At 41.3% G+C, this 12,162-nt stretch overlaps 1 protein-coding gene across 12 annotated transcripts in view; it reads left to right on the forward strand.

Moving 5' to 3' along the window:
• Positions 1–12,162, forward strand: part of DLGAP1 (DLG associated protein 1) — a 405,566-nt gene that overhangs the window by 380,408 nt on the left and 12,996 nt on the right. For all 12 annotated transcript variants that reach the window (XM_085052618.1, XM_085052611.1, XM_085052617.1 and 9 more), the window contains one exon: positions 6,784–7,202. In XM_085052618.1, the coding sequence (XP_084908744.1) occupies positions 6,784–7,202 (419 nt within the window). The remainder of the gene's footprint in view (positions 1–6,783; positions 7,203–12,162) is intronic.

Below are 12,162 nucleotides of genomic sequence, written 5' to 3' on the forward strand. Positions count from 1 at the left end.
CTGATAAAGGACAGCCCCTAATCCTTAGAAAATGAGTGCACTCAAGACACAAAGGGCTTATCATCACAGTTGGGCACTCATACCCGGTTTTTTCCCTAACACAGCAGAGAACAATGTATTGATTATCTGTTACAGGAATAGAATTGTAAATACAGTACATTCTTCACTGCTCCTGCACCATAACATCTGCAAAGCCTAAGAAAAACCCTTTTTATCTGAATCTTTGAGAAATTAATGTTTTTTTAAAATATTCCAGGCTTCAGAAATATTAAATAAATATGAGAAGAATGACACAGCAGAAAGGATAAATACAGTAAATTGATCCATTTCCTTGCCAGTCTAAGCTATTAAGTGCACTGTTACAAAACAAGAAAGCTCTTTGCCTAATGCACCAAAAACCTACCACAACGTTCAGTCCTCTTCTTGGCTTCCTGCTCTTCCCTTCCTCTTTCCTTCACCTCATACAATTGTCATTCTCACACTAGGAAGTCTTACCTCCTCATGTCCTTTTAAATATTCCTGCTTCTGTGCTTAGACCAAGTAAGCAAAACATTTTGCCTCCATTTCTTGATCTAAGTAATTCAAAAACAGAGCATCTTCAGAGGACAGCTCTCTCTCTTCAATCTTCCATCTTGCCTCAGACCCTTCATTGGCCTTTCAGTAATGTGGGCTTTCTGCCAAGACAAATGCCTCAGTCTGCCTCCTCCTCTTGTACTGCTCAAAGGATAAAGGTGCCTCCTGCTACCTGACCACATTACAGCTGGATACACTGCTGCTATTCATCTTATCCTCAGTTCTTTATGCTGCCTGCTCTCAGTAATCTTTTTCATATCCATTTCCTACCTGCAGCTCTGTGATTTCTAGCATTTATAGAGTACCTCTGTCCAGTCTCCCTCTTGGAGATAAACTGATATGCATTTCTTCCAACCACATGATCTTAGTGCTGTTACTCTTTTATCTCTCACCTGACCCTCCCCATGATGCTGACAAAGCCCTAACCAAAATGTTCCTCTCCTTTTCCTTCCAGGGCAGTTTCGAAATGTATACCTAATGAAACTGATCTGTGAAATCTCAGGGCACTTCCATTTCTTCTCATTTCTGTTTGTTCTTTCTTTCTACCTGTAACTTCTTCTTGACCTCAAGGGACCACCCTCCTCACTTACAGAAGATAATTGAGTTGTTAGAAGTCAACCAGTTCTACTGAAGCAGAAAGAAAAAGAAGTAATATATTCTGCCAGAACAATTAGCATGCATTCTTTGTGAACAAGGGGTTTTCAGTCCCATAGCTCTGTAATCAGTTTTAGTCACTCCTGCAATTTATCTTTTCTGCCCCAAGATCTGCTCCTATTACATTCTCACCCCCAAAATTGTCTTGCTCATTGCTCTAGACATACCATCATCTGGTAAGTTTACCTGATTTGCCACCACAATTGTGCTTGATTTACCATCACATTTTTGAATGCTGAAACAATGGTAGTTTCTGGAGTAAGAACACTGCCATGGGAGACTACAGGAGACAGATGGTCCTTCTCCATCTTCTCTGGTTTCTGTGGCACCAAGGAAGGTGCCCCCATATCTTGATAGACAAAAGTGTGTCTTAGACAGCATACCTCTTGAGGTGGTATAAAGCACTATCATTTGAAAATATGATGGGGTAACATAAAGCAAACAACCAAACAAACAAAAACCCTGTGCTGTCTCTTTCAGGAAAAAGAAACCCGCACATCTTTGGATTTTATTACTATATAAAGCCATATTTTTTCTGGTTTTTTCATGTAGGTTTTTGAGTTTGGTTACTTAGTGTCCAACAAAAAATACTCAGGTTTTAGTGTCTTCCCTATACAACAGTCCTACAGTCTAACTCAAACTTCTCAACCCTGTACCATTTAAGATTTTCAAGTCCATATTTTGGGTAAGCTAAGCAGGAAACACATGATGATGAAACACATCACACATGATGTGACTCTTAGGGAATGTCCCATTCAGGGCTTAGAGTTGGACTTGATGATCCTTGTGGGTCCCTTCCAACTCAGAATATTCTGTGATTCTGTGAGCTACTTGCATGGCTTTTCGCAGCAGCATTTTCTGGCTATCTATGTCGTCTATGGTGGAAGCCATTCCAATGAGGAATTCAGAAAGTCATAGATGCCCCATCCATGGGAACATTCAAGGTCAGGCTGGACAGGGCTTGGAGCAACCTGATCTAGTTGAAGATGTTCCTGCTCATTGCAGGAAGGTTGGACTAGATGGCCTTTAAGTGTCCCCTTGCACATCAGACCAGTTCCTCTGGCCTGTCCCACCTTGGTGGGACTCACACCCCCACACCTCCTCCCACCCCATCCATGCTTGGGGGAGGAGCTGCTGCTGTGGGCAACAAAAGGCAAAGCATGGCTCTGACATGGCTTATCTCTTTCCCTGGCCAGAGCTGCCTGTGATCCGAGGAAATCCTCACAGCCCTGGTGGCTCCCAGCCAGCTGGTGGGCTGCTGGAAGCCTGGCCTTGGCAGAATTTGCCATAAATTTCTGATCACATGCTGCTGGTTGGCAATAGCCTCCCTGCCCCAGAGCAAGCCCTGGTGGGAGGCCAAGTGCTCCAGCCAGCACCTGTGCTCTGCAATGCAAAGGCCAGGAGTTTAAAACAACAAACCAAATAAACCAACTATCTTAAAACAGTGTGATGAATGAAGATGACCTGCTGTAAGGAATGGGGTTGAAGCAGGAATATTGTTCCTGACATTAGAAAACACAGCACCATATCTGCTAACTCCTTCTGCAGCTTGTTTTGTTCTGCTGGCAGCAGCTGCAACCTTAGTAGAGAAGCCTGCCACCAAGGAGGACAGACAGTGGGTAAAGTAAGGCTGAGTTTAACCTGTGAGATTGACCACGCATCAGCTGGCTTGAAATCTAGATCTTTTCTGGGGTTTTAGGTTTGGGTTTTTTTTTTTTTAAGAATGAAATATGCAGTCTAAGTTGAATTGTAAACATGTTTTGCAAAAGAAAGCCAAAGAAGACTTAGAAGCTGAGAGTTGAATGCTAACAAGTGACCGTGCTGTTGTTCAAAACACATCGTTCTGTTGTTCTCCATACTGGTTTATCCACTCTGAGGTTTCATGGCTTTCTGCACCTTAGGCCAGATATCTGCTGCAGCTCTCTGAAGCTGTAATTATTACACCTTGTGCCTGCAGGGCACAACTGAGTACAAAAGGGCCAAGCCTGAAAGCAGAAGCAAGCCTCTGTTTTGTACTTTTCCTTTTTTTTTTTTTTTAGGTAGATTTGTGAATGTTTTATATGGTAGAAATAGTGAAAACTTTGGCATTAGCTTCAACAGCTCTCCTCTAGTGTGGAGTTAACTGAAAGCAAAGCAAAAAAGGATCATGTGGGACACAAATGGTATTTTGTAAGAGTAAAACATCCTGGAAGTGAGTGAGGAAGCTGTGTCAAAGACTAAAATTACCATCTATTAGACATTTTATATAGATGAGTTGGAGGCAGACAGATAGTAAGTGCCTTCCTGCATTTGCATTTTATTCAAAGTACATTTCCTTGGAAGTATTTTTTTAATTTTGAACTGATGCTATATTCTATTGCCAAGTTGTTTTTCTTTTGAAGACAGATAAGTTACATAATCCACTGCCAAGAAACTGTCAAGCAAACCTGTAGCATGCTATTATATAGATTAAACAAAGACAAAAAAAGTAGGTCATTCTATTTCATTTGTTGAGCAGTCTGGTTTTGGTGGTACTAGCTCATGTTGAACCCAGTAAGAGTACACTCCTGAAAGACTTGAAATGTAGAGCCTCCAGCAATACATCCTCCTGTCAATTAGACTCACGTTTTCACATTTTGGTTTTGGTGTTTGAAAAGCCAGGGTGTTAACAGAAAATACAAGTGGTCATCTGAAACAGAAGACTATCAGAGTCTGGGGCACTGAATAAAGCCAAAGGCAGCTGTGACATGGAGGAAGGGACATAGAGAAGAGCAAGCCTGGACTGAGGCATGTGCTCTTCTCTCCAGTGCTGTGGAAGGTGTGGAAAAGTACACTGTGTACTATTGCCTTGACTCTCAGTGAACCCTGATTAAATGACTAAAAAGAATCTTCAGTCAGCATGTGCCTGTGTGGGCACACACGTGTGCGTGTGTGTGTGTGTGTGTGTGTGTGTGTGTGTGTGAGTTCCCTTCAGTGCAGATAAGGGATTTGTCAGATTGGTGCTCAAATTAAAGCAATTTCTAAAAAAATTAACATGGATTGAACCAATAGATTTTCACTATAATGTCAGCCTAATGCTAGTGTGTTTCTAATCACTAATAGTAGTATAACAGCTTTTCTCTGCCAAGGGCCTGTAGCAGGTACTTAGAAAAAGTATAAGGGAGAGTGTGTAAAGTATAAAGGGTGTGCATTAAGCACCACTTCTCCCAGTAGACATTCGACATTCCCAATTTAGTATTCTGTTGTTCAGGGACTTCCTAAGCCAGATATGACATCTGTGTAATGGTTCTTCCTGTGAATTTGATCAGATTCTCTTTGAACCTATTTTTACTTTTGGTTTTTCCAGGATTCTGTGGCAGTTTAAATACACATTGTGTGAAGATGTGAAGAAGTACTTCCTTTCATTAGATGTAGAGCTTTAGACCTTCAAGCCTTGCAACTGGCTACTTTCCTTCCTGCAGTTACTGCAGTGTGAGAAATGGTGAAACATCACCTAGTCAGGAGTTCTAAATCTCTCACAGTCCTCCTTGGCCATCTGTTTTCTCAATCTTTTCTCCTGTGGAAGTGATTCCACCTCCCTAGTGATCCTTGTCCCTCCTTTCTAACTTTTTCTGCTGTATCAGTCCATAAAAAAATACTTTCCTCTGCTTGCCAAAGGATAAATACTACCAAGCTGAAGAATTCTGCTCACTCTTTATTTTTCAGTTTGCTGGTGCATATCATGCACAACTACAGTGGCACAATCTTTACTTTTATGTCATTTAGCAATGTCTGTTTCAAAAGAACTGCAAGCAGCAGACAGTATGTTAAAATGCTTGTGATTATTAAAAAAATATGTACACAATCCATTATTACAGTTTTCCTGGGGTTGGTATGGCTAAGAGGTTAATTTGAGCTTTCTTCTGCAAAGGAATTGGCTTGTTTTTTTTTTTAATTTGAGGACCTTTCTCAACTCCTGTTTTGCTTTGCTCTACTCCTCTCAAAGCCCCAGATCAACAGCCATTAATTTCCTCTATCAGCAGTACCTATTACAGTCCTCCTTGTAATCTGCTGCAGTCCTCCTGAGCTATCTGGATGTACCAGGTATATAAGACATTAAATTCTCCCTCAGCATCCTTCCATCTGCTCCCTCACCAACTGCAGACTAAACATACTTGATGAAATTTTGCTGTCAGTTGTCTAATTGGCTATTGCCCTTCAGTGGAAGGTGGAATAGAAATGAAAGGAAGTGAAGTGCTGCCCAGCATCCAGTTCCAGCATCTCTTCAACATTTTCACTGCTGCTTGAGCTCAAACTAAAAACAGAACTGGCAAGGGCAAAACAGACAAAATATCACAGGGAAATGGGTCCTAACATTAGTTTCAACTGTAGATGTGAGATTGGGAACAGATTGGAGACTAGCTACTAGCCATATGAGTGCACAGGCATCCTGGATTAGTAAAAGGAGGAGATGGGAATCTGTCCCCATTTGGTTCAAAACTATGTTAATTCTGAGCCCTAAATATTACTGATTTAAGAAACATCTATGTTAATTACTTTATGGTGCTACCTTCTTCTTCACCATGAGGCAAGACAGCTGTCTGCCTCTCTTGTTTTCCACTCATGTCCTCCCCAAGTTACTGCTGATCAAATGGGCTCTCGTTACCACCCCCTGCAACAGCATTAGTTGTCTTTCACTCCTTGTACTTCTCTGTGCTCCTCCTCTGTCAGCCTTTTCACCTCAGATGCCTTGGACTGCAGAATTTAAAGTGCTGTTTACATAAAGAAAACCTATCCCAACCCAAACCTCCTCTCTCCCCTGCTTTTGCCTTCACCCTCAGGGTTGTTCACAGCCCTCAGATGCTTCAACATAGGGGACCTCTGAAACGTGGAAGGAAGCTACCTACAGGATAGAAACCATCACTATGAGGGTAACACAGACAGAGGCAGAATGCTAGCTTTGGTGAAAAAGAGAAGATCATGTTGAAACTGAAGGTTGAATGTGAAAAACAAAATGTCTGGACACTGGCAATGGGTACTAAAATTGTGAGAGATGGCAGATATGTAATTTTGAAGAGTAATTATGAAGAAGCAATAAAAATACTTATCTGAGTTAAAAATACTGTTTTTATATAAATTGAATGTATAATATTATGTATGTAGTAGACTCATTGCTATTACTATCTTATGAGTTTCACATGTATTATTTTTAAATGTGGTTTGTGAGTTGGGATGTGTAACTTCAAAGGAATGTGAGTTTTAAAAATTGGAAGATAAACCATTTCTGAAAATTGGGCCTCTTTAACTTTTCATCAGTCAGTACCCTAAAATCCTTGGGCTTTGTTAAACCACACAATAATTAAAGCTCCTTGTCTCAATAAACAGCGAGCTTGCATGGAAAAAGAGAGATGCTTGTTTGTTTGCTTGCAATGAGAAGAAAAGTTTATGCTGATCTTTTCAAGAAAAAAAACACCTGATAGTAGCACTGAGTGGTGTGACTGCCAGTCTTAGGAAGAGTGGCAAAATCTTAGTAAGTCCTTCCATACCAAGTTACCTAGAAAAAACTTTCTAAACATTTTCTGTTTGTGCTCCCCAAAGCTTTCGCAGGTTTACACGATCTAATAGTGTAACAACAGCCGTGCAAGCAGACCTGGATTTCCATGAGAACTTTGAAATAATCGACCCTCAAGAGGACAATACATGTTCTGGACAAATATCAAGACAGTTTTCCCGAGATGCAAGCACCTCTACTGTTAGCATACAAGGGTCAGGAAACCATTACCATGCATGTGCAGTGGATGATGACTTTGAGACAGATTTTGATCCGTCAATTTTACCTCCTCCTGACCCGTGGATTGACTCTATTACTGAAGATCCTCTGGAAGCTGTTCAAAGGTCAGTGTGCCCACGAGATGGCCACTGGTTTCTGAAGCTACTTCAGGCAGAGAGAGATCGTATGGAGGGTTGGTGCCAACAGATGGAGAGAGAAGAACGTGAAAACAACTTACCTGAGGACAGTAAGTAACTACACACAATAATATTGCAACCGCAAAGAAGTATTTAATATAGGTCAAATTCACTCCAGTGAATTCTGTATTGTGCCCTTTCTTACTTAGCTAATGAAGCTATGGTCGTGATTCTCAAAAGGACTGTATGTATGTATATAATAATCCTTATTAAAGCTGACAGGGAATGCAAATGCTCGGCACTTCTGAAACTCCAGTGGTATTAGCTTTTGGGATTGCATAGTTCAACGGATAATTAGGAGAGTGTGGTTAGGGATCTTGTAGTATTAATTTTTCTTAACTCTTCCATTTGAAATCACTTCTCATAACCTTAGAATATAGTTTAACAGATTGCAGTTCCTTTTAATTAAATGCATATTTCAGTTGCCTTTTCAGATGGTTATTGGCGCAAGAGTATTTAGATGTTTCTCCCTACTGAAAGAGATTTCAGTTATGTTTCCAAGTTGTCTTCTCACTCTCTTCCCCTCTCCTGCCTCTCTTCATCTCCCTTGCAGTTCTTATTTGTCTCTGATCATCCCAATAAAACAAGCTCTTCCTATTGTGTGATAAAAAACCACACACATGCAAACTACATCTCAGTTCTCACTGCTGTTAGCAATATTAGCCCACCTGTAACATAATGGGACTCTCTAATAAACCTTCATTACTCAGAAGGGTCGATGGTTGAGTAGTTCACATCTTATTCTTTCACTCTAATTAGGACAGAAGGGCTGAACATATGCTTCCCTGTCCAGAACCTTTTCCCCAGTAAAAATTGAAGGGTTTTTCCCATTTACTTCTATTACAAGGAGCAGGACTATTGCTAGCTCTCAGCTTTTGGACAGAGGTAAACCTGAGAGCTTACAAGCATGCTCCTTGTGAATGAGGCTGTTTCAAATTTTAGAAGGGAACTTCTGGGAAACACTAAGGAGTTACTGCATATAGAAAATTCAGTTTTTTCACAATATAGGCACACCTAAGCATGTTTTCCTGGATATACAAGTAATACTTTTCCAATGCCCAAATTAGTTTTTACCAAAACAAGGACTAATACTTCAGCTCTAGAATTGCTTCTTAAAATTTTCTAACCTTCCTCTTAAGAAGAGAGTCGTTTGAATTCTTTTGAAATGTAAATGTTTTGATTTATGAAAGGAAAGAAATTAACACTGGAAAAAATTTTTAGAAATGCATAAGCTGTTTCTGCTGGAACTTTCCATTCAACCTAGTGAATGAAAAAGTTTGATCTAGACAAAGTTAGACACGATTGTAAGCAACTGGAAATTGACTTTTAATGGCAAGTATGAGATAACTTGAATTTTTGGATATATCAAGGTTTTATATTTCTACAAAATTTATGTTATATAACAGGCTAACAATTTCTTCTGAAGAAAAAATATAGGTTTGACCTTTAAAGCAGATCCAGATTATCCAAGTTCTAGAATTTTTGAACCTCATTTTTAAATCACATCATCAATGCATTCAAAAATCTCTTTCAACATGTATCAGAATAAAAGGGTTCCTATTGTTTCTGTAGTATGAAGAAATAAACCTCATGAACGATGAGATTTTAGTCTGAAAAAGAAGTGTGAACACATAACAAACAGGAAACACACAATTTTTATATGTCAAAGCCACAAAACCCAACTGCTTTATCTTTGTCATAATAACTTAGACTGGACATAAGGAAAATATATTCTTTGACGAGGGTAGTGAGGCACTGGAACAGTTTGCCCAGGGAAGCTGTGGATGCCCCATCCCTGGAAGGGTTCAAGGCCATGTTGGATGGAACTTTTAGCAACCTGGTCTAGTGGAAGATGTCCTCGTCCATGGCAGTGGGGCTGAAACTAGATGATTTTTAAAGGTCCCCTCTCACCCAAACTCTTCTGTTATTCTATGAACTGATAATACTGGAAAAAGGTACCAAGGTAATTGGTGCACAAATAAAGTAGGAGGAAAAGAACATGAAGTGAATTTTACGAGGCGGATAGATGCAGAACATGCATATTTCTGCATGAATACAGAATTTTCTCTTAATGTCTTGGTGTCTTTGATATAAGACAGTTTTAAAGGGCTCTATGAGCAATTGGTGGGGGGAGTCATTTATGGAGAAGATAAAGGTGTGGTTAGGCTGGCTATTCCCAATGCCTCCTTACAGCACACATGGCATGTGTCCCGCCATTTCTTGTGATCACTGGCAATGGCAGGAAGAAAAGGGTCACCTGGGTTTTGTAGCCACTGTTGCAGTACTTATTTTGGTGTGATGCTGTCAGCTGCTCTGGCACGTGGCAGTTGCCTCCCACAGAGGCTGCACAGGGCTTTCCACTGCGGCTCAGCACATCCTGCTCTACCTGGTGCCAAGGAAAAGCATATGGCTGGGGCCACTCTGCCTGCTCAGCAGTGCCAGAAACAAAAGCCTGGTTGTTACAAACCCTGCCCTGAAAAATCGTCTTTTTCATACATCTATAAACTTTAAAGAGAGAGGGAGGAAAGGAGGAGAAGAGGTGTGTTTGCTTTGCTTTCCCTAATGAAATATAACCAGAGCAGGGAATGCATCCTTTGTTTTCAACCTGACATCCCCAGCATGTGTTTGGCCAGATAACAAAATAACGAGAACGTGTGATGAGCGAGGTTTTCTCGATGCCATGGCAGCTGACAGAGGGCTCATCCCCCCGGCGCTCCACGTAAAACGATCCGCGCTTCCTTCAGACAATGCGGCCCTTGTGCGGAACAGCTGTCTCGGGGAGACGGCTCGCTGCTGTTTGACAGTAGCTTGTATGTTACATAGATACGTTGGGTATTATCTAGCTGGGAATGAATCTACCAGATGGGATTGAATGTTTCTAGCTGGGAAATGGAGTCTGCTGCTCTGTATAAAAACAAGCTGTGGCTCAGTGGCTGCACGATGAAATGCCAATATAGAGAGAAATGTGGCTTCCCTTCCGCCATGAATTATTTATTGTATAGTATATTCTGGTTTTATCTGAAATCATTTTCTGATAAAGCTGCAGCATGTGTGACAGGCAGATGAACACCACTCACACTTTAATCTAACATACTTTATATGATATCAGTGTATTATGCAGCTACAGGGAAGTTGGCTACAAACTGTAGGGCTCTCTTAAAAAAAAAAAAAAAAAAAAAGATGTTACACATCTGAGGCTAAACACCTTGTGAGAATTGATTGATGCTTTGGATCAGGCCTCAAGTGAAATCAACTGTTGACTTTTTTTTTGTTTTCTCCTCAACCATCTGCTTGCTCCTCCTACCTCTCCTCTGCTAAATTTCAAATAGTCAGAGCCTCACCACAGTTGTTGGTGACTTTTGGCTCGAGTTTCTATTGTCACCATTTACACACAAAATTAGCAGCAACAGACCTGACTCCTTGCACAGTTCTGACCACTTTTTTTCCCAGCAGCGGTGGGCACAGGAACATATTCCTATGGCCTCGACCTGTCTTTAGAGGAGGTTTTTTTGCTGTTTGTATTTCTCATGGAGCATTGACCTTCTTGGAAAAACCAGAGGGCTTCATTTTGCCTCCCCCTGCCCCTCCTCCAGAAGTTTCTCTTTCGCGTGGGGTTGTGCTGTGGCTTTGGTGTGAAGATAACAATCGGAAGCAAAGAGCAGGCCTGATTCACCACAAGTCAGGTGTAATGTGGGTTTAGTGGCGAGACAAGCCAGGCCAGTCAAGTAAAAACTAAAACAGAAAACTAAGGCTCTGACAAGACGTCATTGTAACTCTCTTGTTTATATGACAGTCCTCTGGGCTAGTCTGTGAATAAAGGTTGATCTCAAATCTGCAGGAAACTCACTGCTCAGGACCAGAGCCTCTGCAAATTCATCCAGTTCTGGCAAATTATGCAATGCTTACACACTGTCTGCTGTTTTGGTTTGTTTTGATTGTTTCAAAAGAAAACGGAAAGAGTAAAGGCTAGACACAAGAGAATAAAGTTAGGGAAAAGGTATATATTTTGGTAATAGTTGTGCATGACAAAATAAAAAGAGACCTATGAGTTCACTCTCAGCCACGCGCAAGGAAAACCATTTGCCATTCTTCTGTAGGGCTTCTCCAAGCAATCCTGGAGAGACCAGGATTTCCTTTCCGAGGAGTGAGACAGCCTCGTCCTGCAGTGGGCTGGGGCAGCCTGCTGAGGGATGGTCACCAGCCTGACATGTGGCCAAGTCCTGCTGGAATCCCCCTGGCTATGTGCCTCTGGCCATATGCCAAACTCATCCTTTTCTTGTTCTGGTTTTTTTTCTACCCAGAAGGGACTTCTCCATACACGAAGGTTTCTCAAAGGAAAGCCAGCAAGGAAAGCCTTACCAGTGCCCATAGGCTAGCAAGGCAAAAAGTGAAATCCACAAGCAAGGAAATGATCTAGTTAGGGGGGGAAAAAGCATTAAATGTGCTTATAAAAGCCAAGTATGTCAGAGAACACATGGAAACTGCTTTAATCCAAATGAACAGCATTTGCTCATGCAGACAGCCCTATTAATTTCAATGAGATCACTCCTGTAAGTATATATGACTCAAAGCAAGGACTGCTCCTTCCCTAGTTTGTTCCATTTGGCTGTTTTCTCCTTAATAGCTGAGCTTCAGACCTGAGCAGTAGCTTTAACTTTGAATTTCCTGGTTTTTGTCATGCTTGGCTTTATTTAAATGTAGTTCTGTCAACATGAATAGGCTAAAATGCTGGTCCATCCTGGCTTGGAAATGGATTGTGACAGCTCTGTGGCAGGATTGCTTCATATGCATAGTGCCCAGCCAACATCTGCAACGCAAATGTCAGGCTGTGTCCCTGTAATTTCAGCTATTGTTCCTGCCACTTGCTCCTGGGGCAGTGAGCAAGTCCCTGGTATTCTGTTCCCTAGCTTGGGCCCTGACTATCAACCAGGTGTTTTCACATTAAGGGTATTTGATAATCACAGTCCTAAAGTGCCTCCTTTGTCACTTGTTAGACCCTGGGGCCTGTCA

The sequence above is a fragment of the Lichenostomus cassidix genome, chromosome 2 (assembly GCF_008360975.1).
Source record: "Lichenostomus cassidix isolate B80296 chromosome 2, HeHo_3.0, whole genome shotgun sequence".
Lineage (NCBI taxonomy): Eukaryota > Metazoa > Chordata > Aves > Passeriformes > Meliphagidae > Lichenostomus > Lichenostomus cassidix.